Source organism: Hemitrygon akajei, chromosome 30 (assembly GCF_048418815.1).
Source record: "Hemitrygon akajei chromosome 30, sHemAka1.3, whole genome shotgun sequence".
NCBI lineage: Eukaryota > Metazoa > Chordata > Chondrichthyes > Myliobatiformes > Dasyatidae > Hemitrygon > Hemitrygon akajei.
The window spans coordinates 13,742,505-13,763,739 of record NC_133153.1 but is presented as its reverse complement, the minus strand read 5'-3'; the positions used below and the strand labels follow the sequence as shown (position 1 = coordinate 13,763,739).

Here is a 21,235-nt window from a genome sequence, read left to right as displayed (position 1 = left end):
ATAGACAGTTAACAAAGTCAGCTAATGGATGTTTTTTATTATTTGTAAGGCCACAATATATTTGGCACGAAGCAGACTCAACCAGTCCAGACTAGCACTTAAGTTCCACTCAAGATGTCTTCTGTCATTTCCCATCTAAATCTGTCAGGAAAATCCTCTGTTCCCCATTCTCTCATATTTTTGTTCAGCTTCCTCCTACTGGCTGTTGCTATAAAGCTCCAAAACTCCCTGAGGCTTTGAGGTCAAGATGGTGCTGAGCTGTAATCTCCGTCAAGGTTATGACTAAGACTTATACTAGATGTTATTTTTTGATTTATAGGAATGGTTTTGGGGACTGAGAGAGGAGCTAGGGGTCAGATTAGGGTTTAGGAACAGGGAAGTGGAAGAGGTAGAGGGCAGACCAGAGTCTAGTCCCATGCTCTGTGTTTGAAGGCCAGTGATGCAGTCATTAGATGTTGGGCTTGCTGACAGGACGGACAGAGATTAGTGCCCCCCCCCCCCCCCACACACCCCCACACTCCTCAGTGAGTCATTGGCAGGTCCTGGAATCAGATTTCTATTGGGGCAGGAGGCACGACAGTCAGTGAACCCCATGGTAAGCGAGTCGACAAGACCACAGTTTCAGGCCTGGTGTTCAGTGTCCTGGTCATCAGAGAGTCCTGAGTTTAAGGTCTAGAGTTTGGGGGTCCTCATTCATTGTCATCAGCAGGTCCTGGGATAGACAATTAAGTAGGCAGAGGGGGTGGTGGGCTCTGTTGGTAAAAAAATGAATTCAAATCTTTAGAAAGAGGTGACATACGATCAGAAGATGTAGAATCATTGTGGGTAGAAATAAGAAACTGCAAGGGTAAAAAGACCCTCATGAGAATTGTATACAAGCCTCCAAATAGTAACAAGGATGTGGGATACAAATTACAATGGGAGGTAGAAAATGCATGTCAATAGGGCAATATTATGACAGTCATGGGGGATTTCAATATGTGGGTAGATTAGGAAAATCAGGTTAGTGCTGGATCCAAAGAGAGGAAATTTGTGCAATGCCTAGGAGATGCCTTTTCAGAGCAGCTTGGGGTTGATCCCACTAGGGTGCGTTGAGTGTTGTGTAATGAATTGGATTTGATTAGGGAGCTTTAAGGTAAAGGCACCCTTAGGAGACAGTGACCATAATATGATAGAATTCACCCTGCAATTTGAAGAGGAGAAGCCAATGTCAGATTATCAGTATCACAGTTGTGTAAAGGGAATTACAGAGGAGCTGGCCAAACTTAATTGAAAGGGGATACTAGCAGGGATAATGGCAGTTTCTGGGAGCAATTGGGAAGGTGAAGGAAATACTCTAAAGGCAGGATGATACAACCGTCTCTGACAAGGGAGGTCTAAGACAGCATAAAAGCAAACCAGGGGGCGTATAACAGAGCAAAAATTAGTGGGAAGTTAGAGGATTGGAAACGTTTAAAAAAACAACAGAAGGCAACTAAAAAAGCCATGGGGGGGGGGGGGGTGGTGAAGGTAAGCTAGCCAACAATATCAAAGGGGATACCAAAAGGTTTTAAGGTATATATAAAGAGTAAAAGACAGGCGAGTGTAGATATTGGACTGCTGGGAAATGACACTGGAAAGGTAGTAACAGAGGACAGGGAAGTGGCGAACAAACTGAATAAGTATTTTGCAGTCTTCACTAGCAGTATACTGGAAGTTCAAGAGTGTTAGGGGGTAGAAGTGATTGCAATTGTTATCACAAGGGAGAAGGTGCTTGGGAAGCTGAAAGGTCTGAATGTAGATAAGTCACCCGGACTAGATGGACTACATCCCAGGGTTTTGAAAGAGGTGGCTGAAGAGATTGTGGAGATATTAATAATGATCTTTCAAGAATCACTAGATTCTGGAATGGTTCCAGAGGACCGGAAACCTGCAAATGTCACTCCACTCTTCAAGTTGGAAAGATGGTGGAGATGATTGCTAAGGATATGGTTTCAGGGTGCATGAAGGCACATGATAAAATAGCTTAAAGTCGGCATGGGTTTCCTTCAGGGATTAACTTCCCTGAAAAATCTGTTAGTAAAATCTTTGAAAAAATAATAAGTGGGATAATAAGGAGATTCGGTGCATGTTGTGTACTTGGATTTTTAGAAAGCCTTTGACAGGATTCTGTACATGAGGCTGTTTAAGAGCCGGTGGTATTACAGGAAATACACCAGCATGGATAGAGCATTGGCTGATTGGCAGGAGGCAAATAGTGGGAATAAAGGGGGCTTTTTTTGTTTGACTGCCGGTGACTAGTGGTGTTCCACAGGGGTCTGTGTTGGCACTGCTTCTTTTTACGTTGTATGTCAATGATTGGATGATCAAATTGATGGCTTTGTGCCCACATTTGTGATGATACGAGGATGGGTAGAGGGGCAGATAGTGTTGAGGAAGCAGGGAGGCTGCAGAAGGACTTAGACAGATCAGGAGAATGGGCAAAGAAGTGGCAGGTGGAATCCAGTGTTGGGAAGAGTCTGGTCATGCACTTTTGTAGTAGCAGAAATAAAAGCCAAGGCTATTTTCTAAATAGGGAGTAAGTTCAAAAATCCGAGGTGCAAAATGACTTGGGAATCCTCATGTAGGATTCCCTAAAGTTTAATTTGCAGGTTGAGTCAGTGGTGAGGAAGGCAAATGCAAAGTTAGCTTTCATTTTGAGAGGACTTGAATAAAAGAGCAAGGATATAATGATTAGGCATTATAAGGCATTGGTGAGGTTTCACTTGGAGTATTGAGAAAGTTTTCAAAAGTTCAGGGGTTCACTTTATTGTCAAGGTATGAATGTACAATACAACTCTGATATTTGTCTACTGCAGATTGGCTTTAAATACAGAAAGACCATGGGTGCTGATGAAAGAAAAGACATCAACTCCACCTCACCCCGGCACAAAAAAGAAAAGAAACAAAACTCTCAGACCCCAAAATTCTCCCCTCCCCTGCAGCAAAAGAAAACAGCAACAATAACAGTCCACAACCCCCTCACTTGCAGAAAAGAACAGTGACAGTACCTCCTCTTACACACAAACCAATCAGGTCCAAGAAAGAAAATACCAAAAAACTGAAGGAAACTAATATAAAGTACAGTCCAATGACCACATGAATCTCAGAATAACAGAACATCTTTTCATCCGCAGCTGCATGAACTCAGTCCTTCTATATAGAGTGACTGCTGACCTGGGTCCTAATACTGCCGATCCAGGGCTGAACACACCAATCCGGCTGTTGACTGTCTCAATTGGGAACCATCGCTGATCCCCTTCCACATTCACCTTGATGCTTCACATTTCCTCATCGCTTCGAGATGGAGTCATTCATGACCCTGCGTCCCATCTTTGTCCTTTTCCATGAGTCAGCTCATGTTCTCGGTCCTTTTTGCCCCTGAGCCCATCTCTAATCTCCACGAGTCAGCTCTTTGGTCACAGCATAGTGCTGGATCCTTCGGTCGAGATCCCAACTGTATGTCACAGGCTCCATTAAGCAAACAAGACAAAAAGAATAAACAGAAGGCACAGAACAAGTGAAATAATTGGAGAGATTTGCTATCTGGAAGAGAGACCCTATATAGGAAAGGATGTGTTGACATTGGGGAGGGTTTAGAGGAGGTTCAGGAGAATGATTCCGGGAATGAAAGAGTAATTGCATGAGGAGCGATAGATGACTCTAGGCCTTTACTCACTGGAGTTTTGAAGAATGGGGGGACATCTCATTGAAACCTATTGAATATTGAAATGCCTAGATCGAGTGGACGTGGGGAAGATGTTTCCCAGGGTGGGGGAGTCTAGGACAAGAGGACACAGTCTCAGAATCAAGGAACAGACCTGAGGAGGAATTTCTTTAGCCAGTGGGTGGTGAATCTGTGGAATATACTGTGTTGCCACAGGCAACTTTGAAGGCAAGGTTATTAGGGGTATTTAAGGTGGAAGTTGATAGGTTCTTGATTAGTCAGGGCATAAGAGGTTACAGGGAGAAGGCAGGAGAATATGGTTGAGAGGGAAATGGATTAGCCATGATGAAATGGTGGAACAGACTTGATGGGCTAAATAGCCTAATTCTGCTCCTTTGTCTTATGGTTTTACCACTCATTGTGGAAAAGTACCTGCATGTGTCATCAAACACCCCCACCCCCATAATTTCCTCCGATGTGCTCTTGTATTAGCCTTTGCTACTCTTGGAAGAATGAGCTGGCTATCCACTTTCGGTATGTCTCTTATTATTTCACACCTCCATCAATTGCCTCTCATCCTAGCTTACTTAACCTTTCCTCTGAAGATCTGTTCTCAAGGCAGCATCCCAGTAAATCTTCTCTGCGATCTCTCTAAAGCTTCCACATCTGTTCTATATGAAGCAACCAGAACTGAACACAATACCCCAAGTCTGGTCTCACCAGAGTTTTATAGAGCTGTAACATAACCTCGTGGCTCTTGAAAGCAAAGATCCCTCTGTTCCTCCACGTTGCTAAGAATCCGGTCATTAACTTTGTACTCTGCCATCAAGTTCGGCCTTCCAAAGTGTATCACTTTACTTTTCTCGATTGAACTCCATCTGCCACTTCTCAGAGCTCTGCATCTTGTCAGTGTCTGATTGTAGCCTACGACAACCTTCTACACTATCCAGAACACCACCAACCTTCATGTCACCTGCAAACTTTCTAACACACACTTCCACTTCCTCATCTAAAGCACTTATAAACCTCACAAGGAATAGGAATCCCAGAACAGATCCCAGTGGAATTCCACTCATCACAGAACTCTAGGTAGCATAGGCTCCATCTACTGCCACCCTCTGCCTTCTGTGGGCAAGCCCATTCCAAATGCAGGTTGCAAGGTTTCCTTGGATCCCATGCCTCCTGCCATTCTGATTGAATTTATCAGGGGAGAGCCTTTTTGGATGCCTTACGGATATCCTTATGCACCACATCCACCTCTTTACCTTCATTAATTTGTTTTGTCACATCCTCAAAAAAGTCAATAAGGCTTGTGAGGCACAACCTACCCCTCAGAAAACCATACTGATTATCCCTACCAGACTGCTTCTGCGAACGCTTGTAAATCTTGTCTCTAAATATCCACTCCTTCAGTTCATTCACAGTTTATGCTCCGAAGTTCCTACATAATTGAATCACAATTTGCTGTCCCCAAATTCAAAACTTTCCCATACCGTCTGCTCCTATCTCTGTCCAAGGCTATGGTAAAGGTCAGGGAGTTGTGGTCACTGTCCAAAATGCTCACCCACGGAGAGATCTGACCCCAGACCTAGTTCATTGCCTCGCACGAGTTCCAGTATGGGCTGTCCTTTGGTCAGCCTATCTGAGTTTTGTGACAGAAGTCCTCCCTGGGTGCACCTGACAATTTCTGCCCTATCTAAATCTTTTGCACTAAGGAGATAACAACCAAAATTAGGGAAGTTGAAGTCGCCCATGACAACACCATGTTATTTTGGCACCTTTCCAAAATCTGCTTCCCAATCTATTTCTCAGTGTTTCTGTTGCCATTGGGGAGGGGAGCTTTACAGAACACTCTCAGAGACTGACGGTACATGATCCCTCCATGATATCTTCCCTTTCTGCAGTTGTGATACTATCCCGGTTTAGCAATGCAACTCCCCCACCTCTTTTACTCCCACTCCCTGTCCTTTTTGCAACATCCAGCAGCTAATCTTGCCCTTGTGACAGCCAAGCCTTCAAAACAGCCACAGTGATGTTGGTTCCAGGTGTTGACCCATGCTCTAAGTTCATTACCCTTGTTCCTGATGCTTCTTACATATTTCAACCCATCCCACTGACTGTAATTCTGCCTTATTCATTGCCCATCCTTCCTCACAATCTCTCTACACACTGCATCTGCATGTATACCAATTGCCCCTTACTCTGACCTATTATTCCTGTTCCCACCCTCCTGCCAAACTAGCTTACACCCTCCCCAACAGCTCTAGCAAGCCTGCCCTTAAGGATATTTGTACTTGTCCTTTTTGTACAGGTAACATCTTCCCCAGAAGAGATCTCAATGATCCACAAATCTGAAACACGATGCCCTGCACCAAATCTTCAGGCACCATTCATCGGTCAAATTATGTACATGTGGCACAGGCAACAATCCAGAGGTTGAGGCCCTGTATTTCAACCTCCTATATTCTCTCTTCAGTACCTCATCCCTTTACCTAGCTATATATTTAATACCAATATGTACCACGACTTCAGGCTGTTCACCCCCCCCCCCCTTTAGAATGCTGTTGACTCAGTCTTAGACATCCCTGACCATGGCAATTGAAAGGCAATGTACCATGTTGGAATCTCTTTCATGTCCACAGAATCTAGCCAACCTAAGTGTTACTGCCTCCCTGTAGCTCCAAAGCTTATAACAATCAACTTCTCATTCTCCCAAATGATACATACGTTATCCAGCTCTAATTCCAGTTCCCTAACACGGCCTGCAAGGAACTATAGCCAAGTACAGTTCTTGCAGAGTTAGTCATTGTTAGATATGCGAGTCATGGCCAAAGGCAGAATGGTTGGAGTCACTTGGCACTTTAGTGCAAGGGTGCTTATCAAAATTTAAACTTATGAAAATTAGCCAAAATAGTGAAAAGAAAACAGCCAGCGTTTACAACAAGATACTTAACTGGAAAACACAATAATTGCTTCATACTTATTATTGTCCAGTCCCTCCTGGCTGCCTCTATATCTCCCTCACTGTGTGCAAGGAATACCTTTTTATTCAGCAATAGGTCATACCATGTTTAATTACCAACAAAGTTAACTTAAGACTACACGTGAATTAGAACATGATGCACCCCACAATGTAGTTACTATCACACTGCAATATAAACAGAAGTACTTACCTTAAATACAGTATACAAATGACACATGCACATGTACACATCCCCATTTCTAAAGAAATTGAGTATTTTGCCGTGTATGGCGGGAAAGACACTATAACCCCAAACCAGAGCACATCGGATCAGTTTCGGACCCTTTATAAGAATCTGCCAAGGAAGACAGTGAAGTGTGTACACTCACTGCAACAACAGCAGAATGACAAGGCAATGTTTGTTTGTGTGTGCGTCTAAGAGATGAAAAAATAATTATGACAGAAATAGGTAAATTCATTGAAACCTCTTAAATATTGAAAGACCAAGATAGAGTGGATGTGGAGAGGGTGTTTCCTATAGTAAAGGAGTCCAGGACCAGAGGGCACAGAATAGAGGGAAGACCATTTAGAATGGAGATGAGGAGGAAGTTCTTTAGCCAGAGAATGGTGAACCTGTGGAAGTCATTGCCACAGGTGGCTGTGGAGGTCAGGTCATTAGCTGTGTTTAAGACTGAGGTTGATAGGTTCTCGATTCATCAGGGTGTGAAAGGTTATGGGGAAAAGGCAGAAGAATGGAGTTGAAAGGGAAAACAAATAAGCCAGATGAAATGGCAGAGCAGACACAATTGGCCAAATGGCCCATTTCTGCTTCTGTGTCTCATGATTTTAAATGGGCTACCCCTTGTCTTTATATAACAACTCCTAGTTAAAGATTCTCCCACAAGAGAGAAACTTCTTCTCCACATTCATCCTATTATACCCTCCTCAAAATGCTATGTGCTTGAATCAAGTCTCTTCTTTGTCTTAACTGCAGTGGATTACGCAGGTCTCAAAAGGCTATCTGGCCATTTTGCCAACTTGTTTCAAATGCATCCTTCTTGAAATTAGAAGATCAATAATGTGTCTTATCAAAATGCCAAAAATGCTGGAAAACTCAGCAGGACAACTTCGTTGAAAAGGCCACGTAGTCTCATGTAACACAGATGCCTTGTGCAGGAAGGCACAGAGTCGACTGTACTTCCTTAGAAGGTTGGTGTCATTCAATGTCTGCAGTGAGATGCTGAAGATGTTCTATAGGTCAGTTGTTGAGAGCGCCCTCTTCTTTGTGGTGGCGTGTTGGGGAGGAAGCATTAAGAAGAAGGACGCCTCACGTCTTAATAAGCTGGTAAGGAAGGCGGGCTCTGTCGTGGGCAAAGTACTGGAGAGTTTAACATCGGTAGCTGAGCGAAGGGCGCTGAGTAGGCTACGGTCAATTATGGAAAACCCTGAACATCCTCTACATAGCACCATCCAGAGACAGAGAAGCAGTTTCAGTGACAGGTTACTGTCGATGCAATGCTCCTCAGACAGGATGAAGAGGTCAATACTCCCCAATGCCATTAGGCTTTACAATTCAACTGCCAGGACTTAAGAACTTTTTTTAAAGCTATTATTAATGCTTTTTGAGTTAGTGATTTAGATGCATATCATATTATTACTGAGTTAAGTATTATATGTAATGAGTTTTTGCTACAACAAGTGTATGGGACATTGGAAAAAAATGTTGAATTTCCCCATGGGGATGAATAAAGTATCTATCTATCTATCTATCTATCTATCTATCTAAATGGATGCTAACATTTTGTTACAATTGTTTATGGGTTCTGGTGATGCACTGCAATTAAATTACTGAGTTTATAATCCAGAGGCATGGACAAATGTCTGAGGGACCAAAGTTCAAATCCTACAAAGTTCAAGGTTCCATGTAAATTTTATTATCGGAAATAATATGCACCATATGCAGCCCTGACATTCATTCTCTTGTGGGCAAACTCAACAAATCTTCTTGAATAGTAACTATAACAGAATCAATGAAAGACTGTCCAACTAAGGTGATCAACCAGAGTGCAGAAGACAATAAACTGTGCAAATGCAGATATAAGTAAATAGCGCTAAATAGCAAGAACATGAGATACTGAGATGAAGGGTCCTTGAAAGTGAGTCCATCGCTTGTGGGAACAGATCAGTGATGGAGCAATTGAAATAGATTGAAGTTTTCCCCCTTGATTCAAGAACCTGATGTTGAGGGGTAGTAACATTTCCCGAACCTGCTGGTGTGAGGTCTAAGGCTCTTGTCCCTCTTACCTGATGGCAGCAGTAAGAAAAGAGCATGGCCTGGGTGGTGGAGATCTTTGATGGTGCATGCTACTTTCCTACAACAGCATTTCATGTGGGTACGCTCAATGGCAATTAAAGTTTAGTTAACAATCTGGAATTTGAAGCAACCATTAGTCCCTAATATTAAGGTAAATGTTTCACTCAAAGTGCAGTTGGTATTTTGAATGAGCTGCCAAAAGAGGTGGTGGAGACAGGAGTAGTTGCAATGTTTAGGAGGTATCTCTACAGGTGCCTAATTGAGCACAGAGGGATATGGAGTGATTGGAGATATGTGGGGACAGTATGGATAGGTATGAGATTCAGCATATAGTGAACTGAAGGGCCTGTTTCTGTGCTTATACACTCATCCTTCTGCCAATTTAACATACATCTGCAGTATAGGAGTAAAATGATACAAAAACAAACCAAGCATTACGGTTTATTTCTAGGGGTATAGAACAGGAAAATAAAGTAAGTATTTTGAATATTGTAAAATCTATTTAACCCACACTGTTTGCAGTTCTGATTGTTAGATTATAGAAGTGATGCAGAAGCACTGGCTAGGGTATAAAAGAGATTTACAAGGATGGCCTAGAAATAAAAACTTTTACCTATGAGTTAAAAATGAGTGGAATGGTATTGAAAGCAATGTAAGGTTTCAATGGTACATAGAAGGACAGATGAGAGGAGAGAGCAAAACAAGAGGCTAGCAATGTAGTTAAAGCATCAAGAAATCAAACAGGAAATTCAGGAGTAAAGCCTCTCAGAGAGAGTTATGAAGATGTGGAAATCATTACAACAGGAGAGTGGATTCAGCAAGTAGTGATGGGAGCACTTGAATAATCCTTTGAGGATCAGCATGTGTGCGTGAAGGAATTAGACACTAATAGAGTTCGATGAGGAGAAAAAGCAGGATGGAACATAAATGCCGCATTCCATATGTTATTTCCTTTGTGAAATAACCAGTCCTCAGCATTGGTATTAAACACAAAGGTTTTCAAAATATTTTATACCTCCAAGATAATTTGCTCTTATCCAAACCCAGACAAGGTTCAATCTCTCAGCAGCCACACCTCACTGCCTTTTTTAAACAAAAGTTTTGCTTTGGCTCACAGCAACGATTACTTCCCATGCTCTGTTATTAGCATCGTCCATTAGTAAACAAGACAACAGTGAGTTTCACATTCTTCACCAAACAGTGTGAAATAGGCCCTTCAGCCCATCTAGTCTACACCAACTGTCAAGCATCTATTTAGAGAAATACTACCCAAATCTCATTTTATTTATCCACCATTTCTATCAGTTCCTCTCACCTATACTTTATTACTATTTATGACCATCAACTGCAGCAGTTTATACCGGCAAATTAATCTTCCAACAAGCAAGTTATTAATAAATTGGGAGGAAAACTAGACTGTCACAAAGCGATCTTGCACACTCCACACAAGACACCACGGGAGGACAGGATTGAACCTGGGTCACTGGAAGCTGCGAGTGAGCAGCTTTACCAGCTGCACCACTGCCCTAATCCTTTACGTGCTGTGTTATCGCATCATCTAAAATCTTCCCACAGAGAAGTGTTTGTCTAAAAAAAACAACAGTCACTTAATTAAGGGGTTCAGGAAAGTGAAAGTGGGTAAGGAAAGAAAGTAGGAGGCAAATTCTTAAATATTAACTTCAGGAAAGGCAATTTAAATGAAGTTAATAATTTTGAATCATTTCAGTGGGGTTAGCTGGATTGTCTGCAATGGTGTTTTCATTTCTATGATTAATGAAAAGATTGGAGGAAAAAAAACTAGTTCTGGATTTCAGATTACTGCTTTGGACACTGAGGACACGAGCTCCAATTTCTCTTGATGGTTATTTAACCATTACCAGTTGCATTGCGAAAGAATGAGCGTTTGTATCTTCAATGTAGACAAATGATAATATATTCATTGTGTGCAAATGAAGATGATTTGCTTCTTCCATGGGAATTACTTATTCCCTCAATCTGTGTGTAAAACCCAGTTAAGGAGAAATTTTACATTTCTTCTGAATTAGTGAAATAAACAACTCTTCTGTTTAAAGTTTTCTTGGGACTCCAGCCCAAAATCGGTTCTTTGTGACCTAGGTGCTCTAAGCCACTCTTTCAAATACCAGCCTAAATTTACAATAGTGTTTATAGTTGCCTTGAATTACTGGAAATAAATGTAGCCTAGAAAAGAGGGTGACTGCTTTTCTGTACTAAATATATGACAGATCTCCAGAAGAAGTTAAAATTTTCTCAAAGAAAGTAAGAAGGGTTTTGATTACTCATCAGGAGCCAAGAATGCCAAATTACTCCAAATACTAACTCAGTCCAGAGATGGGGAAGGTAAAACTTCTTCAGTCTGAGAGCTAAGTTGCAGGAATGTTGACTTTTCAAATTGCTCCCTAGAGATGGAGACCTTGCTACTGGAGTTGTGCACTCAGGAAATTGGTTGGGGGAAGGGGGAACTTTGAAGTCCACCTATCAAAATAAGGCATTTTGATTCAGCTGTAAATCTAAATCGGTTGGATTTTTCAATCTGCAAAGACAGCAGAGTTGATGAGAGCAATGGGTTTGCGAATGAATCCAAACTGTTGTTGCTGTCCTTAGTTCTGTTAGAGCGAAATAGTGCTGGGAGAAAATTAAATTTCACCTCGCTCTGAAACCATTCAGGGCAAGAATTTTCCAGACTTCATTGCTACTTAAAGCAGCCGTTACTTGTTCAAGATTGCCACTGACATTGACAGAAGTGCAAAGCTGGAGAAACTGTGAGATCATACCAAGATGCAGTATCACAGAATCGCAACAGTATAGAAGGAACCCTTTAAGTTTTGTACCATTTATTGATAGAGCAAACCCATTCCTTGCCTGCTCCCCTGTAAGCTGACAGGATGATTTCTTTATTATTCTCTTTCACCCTATGCTACCACTTTCTAAAAATCTGTCCTGCTCTCTGCCACATTACAAGCTAGAAAATCATGGAGTTGTAGTCAACAAGACAGTCGCTTGATTTCATCAAGATTTGTCAGGCTGTGTCAGATATTTCATGTTTGCAATGTTGCAGGTATCTGAAGGAATTTTGAGAACAAGTTATCAGACTGCAAAGGAGCCATATAATGGCTGATCACCTCTCAATATCCTGATGTATTGTAATATACTTCCACATTTGTTGTTTCTCAGACCAAAAATTCTTAATGAGATGCAATAGAGAGGGTACTTGCATTTTTCAATTTCTCTTCTTCCAGACAGAGAATTTACTACAGGGTTTTGTGCTTCAGCATCAATTGATTATACAATTTTGAACCTGTTAATTCACAAAAGAGCACAGATACTGAACAACAGCTGGAATATCTCCTGCAACACCACATATATTAAGAGCGTCAACAGTAAAGGAAGGTTTCCTAGCAACACTTTAACATCTGTGCAAACCTCTGCTGTGAAAACTTGATGTTTAGTGGAAGTAATTTCAGCACACATATGAGGGTAATAACTGTGAGGTGGTGGGGTGTGATATCCTGGTGATTTTTGTTTAATTTTAAAGTTAGACTAGGAGCTTTCACTGGGCTTATTTAGAGTTCATGATGTTATAATTCCTGCTTGTCAATTGTTATTTAACAGTATTTCCAGCTGGGAAAATCCTCATGATTCCAAATTTCCAAAAAGCACCTGGAACCTTTAACTGAAACAGTGAATCTGAGGCTTGAGAATATTTCTAAAGCAATATTAAATCTAGTGACTTGGTATGATCCCAAGCTACTTGTTCTGTTCTGGCACATAAAATTAATGCAGTGTTTGGCACTTAATTGCATGTGTCATTGTTCATGGTTCTTCTTTTCTGATGAACTCGGACCTGTACAGTTCTAAAGGAGCGTAGCAGCAGCAAAATTTAATTTGTTTCATTGCCTAGGTAAATTTAAAGTACAGAAGCAGAAAACTTCAATGTCATATTAATAACACCCCATGTCTGAGGTAGACATTTTTTTCTCAGTATCCTACTCCACTGGCAGGCCCACGTCTCAATGTTCCAAGGGCAGACAATCCCTCAGGTTCACTGCTGCATCTTTCTCCTGGTGCCACCTGACTACAACCTATAGAGTCAATTAACTCTCTAAATTAATCCTTTTATCGTCATTTCTGTCCTTAGGCATCACAATGTGAAATACTTCATTACTCTCTTCATCTTCTACCTCCCCTCCAGAATCATTTCCCCTCCTCCTGATATCCACTTGGTCTTCTGCCCTCCCTCCATCGTACCATCCAGCTGTTCCTGCTCCATTGGTCTTTGTTTTCTAGAGGGTGAATCACAGTTATCCCCCTAAAACTCTTTGTCAGCCCTTGCCACTATTATAGTGTTGTTGCTGACTGAAGAGTGTAGAGTTTCAGACCCTACTACCTTTCACCACAGAGTAAGTCATGGTCCCTTCTCTGTGTGTAGTAGATAACTTCTGGGCTAACATTAACAAAAAAGCTCTCAACGTATCTGAAAATGCAGCAGTCTGAAGAGCCAACAGATCTTCATGACCATCTCCGTATTAATAAAGATTGTTAATATTTGAAATTTTTCAAATATATGTCTCCAAAGAATTGATGATTTGTATATTTCTGGTTCTCTGAGTGGAGTAATAAAAGACTCCAATTGATTGGTTGTCTCCTGCAGAAAATGCTCATGGAAAGGCATCAACATCACTACACTTGACCGTTCAATCAGACCATAAATTATTTTTTCCTTAATTTGTGTATTGTACTGTATATTCAAAATTATAAGACCATATGAAAGATGAGCAGAATTAAGCCATTTGGTCCTTAAGTATAATGCGGTTTTGTTTGTCAAAATTAACTTGGCCAATCTTTTCCATCCAATGTGTTAAAAGATAATTTATCAAATAGAACAGTGAGCTTGAGGTTTTTTTTTAATCAGCAGTCTCATAAATCAATTTCTACATTGGGTAAGGTAATTGTGTTTTTGACTAGAAAAGTTCAAAAATTAAAATCAAATGTTTTGAACCAATAATGCATGTTAATTTGCATTTACTTATGATCTATCAACACGTTTAGAAAACTGTAGTTACTTAACAAATCTGTAATTACTTATTTCTAGACATATGGAAAATATTTCATATTAGAAAGTCACAGATGTACTGTATAATTACCTGAATCCAATTCATTTCAGATATAGAATCGAAAACTCTCCAGGGACATAAAGGAGAGCACAACCTAAGTGCTTCCGGTGTATCTGTCATTGAGAACACCACTGTCGAGTTCCAAAAAAGTTCAGATAAGGAGGTTCTCAAGATGAAAGGTCCACTTGGTGCAGATTTTATTATTAAGGTAATTATTTTGATATTTCTTAATCATTGTGAAAAGTAATTTATTACAGAAGTACTAACTTGTTGTCATTTATATGTAATGCGTCAAGGCCATCAGCTGCCAATTTTTAACAACATCACGGGTGGCACAGTAGCATACTGATTAGCACAACGCTTCACAGGCAACCTGAGTTCAATTCTTGACGCTGACTGTAGGGAATTTGTATGTTCTCCCCGTGGCCAAGTGGGGTTCCTTCGGGTGCTTTGGTTTCTTCCCACAGTCCAAAGACCTACTGTTTGGTCAGTTAATTGGTCATTGTAAATTGTCCTGTGATTAGGCTAGGATTAAATCTGATGATTGCTGGGTAGTGTGGTTCGAAGGGCCAGAAGAGCCTATTCTACGCTGTAATTCAATAAATAAATAGATATGTATTTCTACTTTTTGACTGGATGCTACAGAAATGGGAAGGAGAGATTAGACATCCAGGGAAGTATACTGGCGCATGAATATCAGTGCCTGCAGGAGACATTTTCTTTGCCTTGTGAGACCACCATAGAGTCCACCCAGTTACTCCAGATAGGAGGTTGTCAAGGAGTCCTTAAGGACATGGTGTTGTATATGATTCCCTGTACTTGGAGATCAGAGATCTCACTGAATTCAGAACAAGCAGTTTGCATTTTAGTCATTTAAGTAGCATGGTTTCAAAGAAAATGGAGTTATGGTTCCGCTAGTAAATATTTATAGTTTTATTTATTTATTTATTGACTTTATTACTGTATCTGAGAAGTAAAAATCTTTATGTTACGTCTCTGTTCAAATGTGCAATTATAGTAATTTATAATAAATAGTATGTATAACAGGATAGTCAATATAACATATAAATACAGTTGCATCAGTATTAATTAATCAGTCTGATGGCTGTCGTGGTTACTTGAAATGACCTGGAGACACAGACAATTCTTCAAGAAAATTAAACCTTTATTTGCAAACAAAGGCTGAGGCAATCAATGAACTTGTCACCGAAAGCCCACCGAGCTCCGGTGTACAGCATTCTTTATAGTAATTTCTTATCTCAGTTACATTTCGGTTTCATCAGCATACCCAATCAATTTTTAGTTGCATATCATCTATATATGAATTAATTAATCGCTCTTGCCTAGCCCGCGGTGCGCCACCATTATATGTCACCCGTTCGCATTGGGGCCTTATTCGTGGCCAAGATTATGTTTTCCAGACAACCTCCCTCACATTACATTCCTGCTCGCAGCATCCTGTCCGCCACCGTTATCTCGTACTAAACAAAGGCTGAGTGTAATACATGGGGTACATTTCAGCTAATAGTGCTGCTAACCAAACAGGTGTCCTGTAAGTATGTAGCTAAGAGAGTACAAAGTATCTAGTGAAAACAACACATAGCAAAATGTGTCTAGTAAAATAATACATATTAATATTCAGTACCTAGAAGCGATTACATAGTATAGTAAATAGCTAATACATAGTGATTATATTTCAGGTATATATAGTGGTTATGTTTCAGGTATATTTCTCAATATAATCCCCCCTTTGAGACCCACAGGGTCTCACACAGAAAGAGAACACTCAGAGGCCGTGCACCAAAGCCAAAATAAAGTCCAGCATTTTAATCCCAAATTTGGGTCAACTACAATTTCCATACTCGGAGCTCAAAATGATCTCTCTCTGTTATCCTAGGCTGTTGAGCCAAAAACCTGTCCCTCCGTAGCTGAGACAGGAAAAAAGACTCAGACACCCTTACATAGTGTCCACATCATTAACACCCTCCAGTCCGCTTGATACATCGTGCAGACTGTAACAGTACATCATCGGTTTTTCTCCTTGTCTGGGGTCAGATTCAACAATTTCCAGGAACATCAGGAATTGTTTTGCTGTCGCACGCATTATCAAAGTCTTGAGACATGGAAGAAAACAGCACAGAATAAATGCACAACTTATCAGCACAATGCCTGCAGTCATTGCCAATTTAGTCAGCCACGCACCCCATCCCCCTAGTTTGCTTTCTAACCAGTCAAATCACCGATGCCCAAATCCTGCATTCTTTTTGACCTCCTTCCGCAGATCCTTTAATTTATTCATTGCTCTGGTGAAAGACCCTTCTGGGCTAGTATTGTTCGGTATGAAAGTGCAGCATTGATCTCCAAACATCACACACACACCCCCTTTTTCTGCCAAAAGCCAATCAAGTACCTGTCTGTTTTGCCACGCCATCCTGCTAGTTGCATCCAGCTGTTGCCCTAAGGCCTCCAGTGCATCATCGGTGTAGTTGATGAACCTCTGTTGATTGTAGTATATATAGTTTATCCATTCAACATTTTTGCTTACCCCTATCACAGGTATGATAGCTTCCCAGTGAGCATCTCATGCGGTGTCAGGCATGTCACTCGATTAGTTTGCATGCGGTAACTCATCAATGCTAACGGTAAAACATCGACCCAATTAAGTTTAGTGTCTGCACAAATTTTGTTTAGTTTGGTCTTCAGAGTGCCATTGATTCTTTCCACCATGCCCTGTGACTGTGGGTGGTACACACATCCAAACCTTTGTTTTATTCTCAGTACTTGTAATACCAATTTGACCACCTTTTGGATGAAGGCCGAACCGTTGTCCGAGCTGATTTCCGTAGGTATTCCAAATCTTGGGATCACTTCATTTGTCAGGAACTTTACCACTGTCCCTGCCCCTTGATACTTCGAGGGTATTGCCTCTACCCATCTGCTGAACCTGTCAATTACCACCAGAATGTATCTTTTCCCTCTTACCGTCTTTATCATATCTACGTAGTCGATCACCAGATGACGAAATGGTCCTTCAGGCACGGGTATGTGACCTATTGGGGTTGCAATCCCCCTTCGAACATTATTCTGTGCACAAACCTCACACTGTACTAAAATATAGTCTACCGAAGCCTGTAAATAAGGTGACCAGAAACCATCCTTTTTTATTTTCCTTATTACTTCCCCCCTTGCACAATGGTCCACTCCATGTGCTTCTGAAATTAGGATAGTCAACAAAGGAGTAGGAGCTACCCACAAACCATCCTCTGTGCTCCACAGGCCTTCTAAGTTCTGCTTGCCCCCCCCCCCCCCGTCGCCTCCACATTGTCTGTTCTGCCAACGTTGCCCTACCTTGCATTTCAACCAGGTCCTCTATCGTGGGTTCCGGCTCTAGGCTTACCTGGGGTGCAATAATAACTGATGTACACCCAGACGCTTTCCTGGCTGCTTCGTCTGCAGCTTGATTTCCTTTTGTTATCATACTATTCCCTTTCTTGTGTGCCTGGCATTTCACTATAGCCAGTGCTTGGGGTTTCATAAGTGCTTTTATTAAGTCTAGAATTTGCTGACAATGTTGTATAGGATCTCCGCTACTTTTTTAAAAACCTCTCTGTCTCCACACTGCCCCGAACAAATGGCATACTCCATGAGCATATGCCGAATCAGTATAGATGTCTACTTTCTCACCTTCCATCATTTCACATGCAGCTGTCAGGGCTTTGATTTCTGCTAGTTGGGCGGAACACGGTTGGGGACATGGCTCCATCCTAATAATCTTATAGCTCGACTGATCCTGCTGCACTACTGAGAACCCTGCGTGATTTCCATCATAATCCCTACAACAAGAGCCATCTACAAACAGAACCTTTTTATCTGCATCCTCTAGTGGTTCTGACCGTAAATCTGCTCTCAATTTGGCAAATGCCATCGTCTTCCCTACACAATCATGGGGTTCTCCTTCATAGTCCAAAGGGACAAAACCGGCTATATTACTGGTAGTGCATCTCTGTATAGTTATGTCTGGAAATGTCAATAGCATCTGATACGCTGTTACTCTGGCTGGCGTCAGCACAAATTTCCCTCTTTCCAGCAATTCTGCTACTTTGTGGTGTGTGTACAGAGTTACAGGATAGCCCAGGGTTACAGATGATGCCTTTTCATACGCATAGTACAGCGCCGCCAATCCCTGATAACAGGGTGGATACCCCTGAGCCACCTCATCTAGTCTCGTACTGTAGTATGCTATCGGCTGCTTTGCTTTTCCTGTGCCTGTCTCTTGTGTTAGAACCGCTGTGACATAACCCTCCTGTCGGTTGGATACATACACATGAAAAACCTTCTCGTAGTCAGGCAAAGCTAATGCTGGTGCCGACTGCAATTCCTGCTTAATAGTATTGAAAGCTATCTCCACCTCTTCATTCCACTGTAAGCCGTTCTTCAAATTTGTATGTCCTGCTTCTTTCATTATCTTTCTCAAAGGTGCCACAATCTCAGCATATTCTCCTATCCAATCTGAGCTGTATCCTGTCATTCCCAAAAACGTCATCATCTGCCCTACTGTTTGGGGCTTTGGAGCTTTCGTTATCGCCTCAATCTGACTCGGCGCTACTGCCTTTACGCCTTTAGATACCATCCTTCCTAAATATTCCACCTGCTGCTTACAAAATTGCAGCTTTTTCTTAGATACTTTATGTCCTCCATACGCCAGTTTCTCTAAAAGTATCACAGTATCCCGTTCACACTGCTCTTCACTTTCAGAGCAAATCAACAAATCATCCACATACTGTATCAGTGTACTTTCCAGCGAAATGCCATCCAAATCTTCCTTCAATACTTTATTAAAAACATGTGGTGAATGCTTAAATCCTTGTGGCATTCTAGTGTAGGTGTACTGGTTGCCTCTGTATGTAAATGCAAACAAATACTGACACTGTTTGGCTAGGGGAATGCTGAAGAAAGCCGAACACAAATCAATTACTGAAAAGTAGCTTGCTTCTGGCGGGATATTAGTCAGCAGCGTGTGTGGATTCGGGACCACTGCTGCCACATCCTCCACTACCTCATTCACTGCTCGTAAGTCATGCACCAGTCTCCATTTAGACCTGTCCGCTTTTGGGACAGGCAACAGCGGAGTATTGCAGGGGCTGTTTACTCTCCTAAGCACTCCTGCCGCTAACAGTCCCTGTATTGTCGGCGCTATACCTTCCTCTGCTTCCAGTCTTAAGGGATATTGTGGTCTCCCAGGTGGAACTGCTCCTTTCTTTAACCTTACCTCCACCGGACTGGCTGTTTTTATTTTCCCCACGTCCGTGTCATGGTGCGACCACAGAATAGATGGCAACTTGTCCAATATTTTATTTTTCTGCCGACCCCTTGCCTGCCCCAACAACGACATGTGTGGCTGAGGAATTACTTCAACTTCCTTCATAGTTCCTGTCACATCTATGTTTACCCCTATTTTAATGTAGTTGTTGTCTCCGGATATCCATACCTCAGGCATAACCTTTCTCCAAACCGTTACGGTGCTTACCTGCTTTACTAAGGGTCCTAAGTCTTTAGACTGGTATCCCTCATTTACCAGCAGGGTTACTTGGGGTACAGCTTCCGGTATCCTGTACCATTCTTTCAAGAAGGTATTCCACCTGACTTGCAGGGCTGCCCCCTGCTTCCCAATTACTATGGCTTCCCCTTTTAGGTGTTGTCGAATATCTGTCCTCATGTTCCATCTCCTCTCTACCTCCTTATTCTGAGCCTCATCGAAAATTACAGTACAATGTAACTCAGATTTGGGCGCTACAGCCTCAGGTAATATGGCCTGCACGCCCTGTTTCCACTTTTCCCAGGTATCCCAGATCTGATCTTCTATGTCCCTTATCCAAAAAACATTGGCTCTCTTATCTTCTCGCACTATTAATTGAGCCCCTGCTCTTTCCACACTCAGCCCATTTCTGGTGCATTCTAATTTTAATTCCAGTTTCAATAAGGCATCTCTGCCTAACAAATTAATCGGAGTTCCTTTAGATACTAGTACTGGTAAAACAATTCCTTTATTTCCCATTTTCAAATGCACTGGAGCCGTGCACTGTGTCAACTGTGTTTTCCCCGAGAACCCTACCGTCTTTATAAACTTTCCTGACATGGGAAGGTGAAGGGCATACTGTGGCTGTACACAAGTGTACGTGGCTCCAGTATCTATCATCATTGGTGTCAATTGCCCTTCTAACATAACCTGAACCATAGGTTCCTCCTCTGCCTCCCTCGTTATCATTGGGTAATGTCCCTTCCCACTCGAGTTCTCGGGGCACCCCTAATACCTTGCATAGGGGTTTACAGGTCCGCTTGGACCCCCAGTAGCCGGCATGTGGCCAAACTGTGGCTCCCTTGCCATCGGTTCCTGCTGATACGAGACAGGCCATGGTTTAAATGGGCAGTCTCTCTTCATGTGTCCAGGCTGGTTGCATCCCCAGCACAATCTTTCTGCCTCTCTTTTCCCCTGTCTCCTCTCTAATCCTCTTTGCCCATAACTCCTCTGCCCCCCTCCTTGGAAGTTCCAGTCCTGTCTGGGCTGTTGCTTAACTCTACTCTGTCCCCAATAGGGCATCTGTGGAAATGTTCCGCCGGAGACATTCATTATTGGCATGGGGTTTTCTGGCCCTTGACTGACAGAATGACCGGTTCCCCCATCTAATGGTGTAATGGCTGTACTCACACTGGTGGTGGCTGGCAGCATCTTTTTGCTTTTTTCTTTGTCCTTCTTTTTCAGTTCTTCGAGCTGCATTTGCAATAGCTTTCGCTGCACCTCTTCTTGCTGCTCAGCCAGCTTTCGTTTGTCTCTCCGATATTTCTCCACTGCATGGACTACGTGATCACTGAATGCTCGTGGGGTCAGCGACGACAGCCCAACCACCTCCTCCAATTTAGACTTGACCTGCGGAGACATTGCATCCAAAATGCTCTGTCAGAACAGTGAGTTCAGAAACAAGCTATTTTCCACCTCTTGCTCAGTCTCCAGTCTCCACCTTTTCAACTGGTTTTCTACATAGGCTGCTGGGTTTTCAGTGTCTCCCAGTAGTTCCCCCTTTAAGGCTTTGGGGTCTACTCTGGGTGGATAAAGCTTCCTGAGGGCCTGCCATACCCTCTGTCTC

The 21,235-nt window shown here is 42.1% G+C and overlaps 1 protein-coding gene across 1 annotated transcript in view; it reads left to right on the top strand.

Moving 5' to 3' along the window:
- adamtsl3 (ADAMTS-like 3) overlaps positions 1–21,235 on the top strand; it is a 726,995-nt gene that overhangs the window by 483,202 nt on the left and 222,558 nt on the right. The window contains 1 exon segment of the mRNA XM_073033006.1: positions 14,144–14,301. Coding sequence (XP_072889107.1) covers positions 14,144–14,301 — 158 coding nt within the window.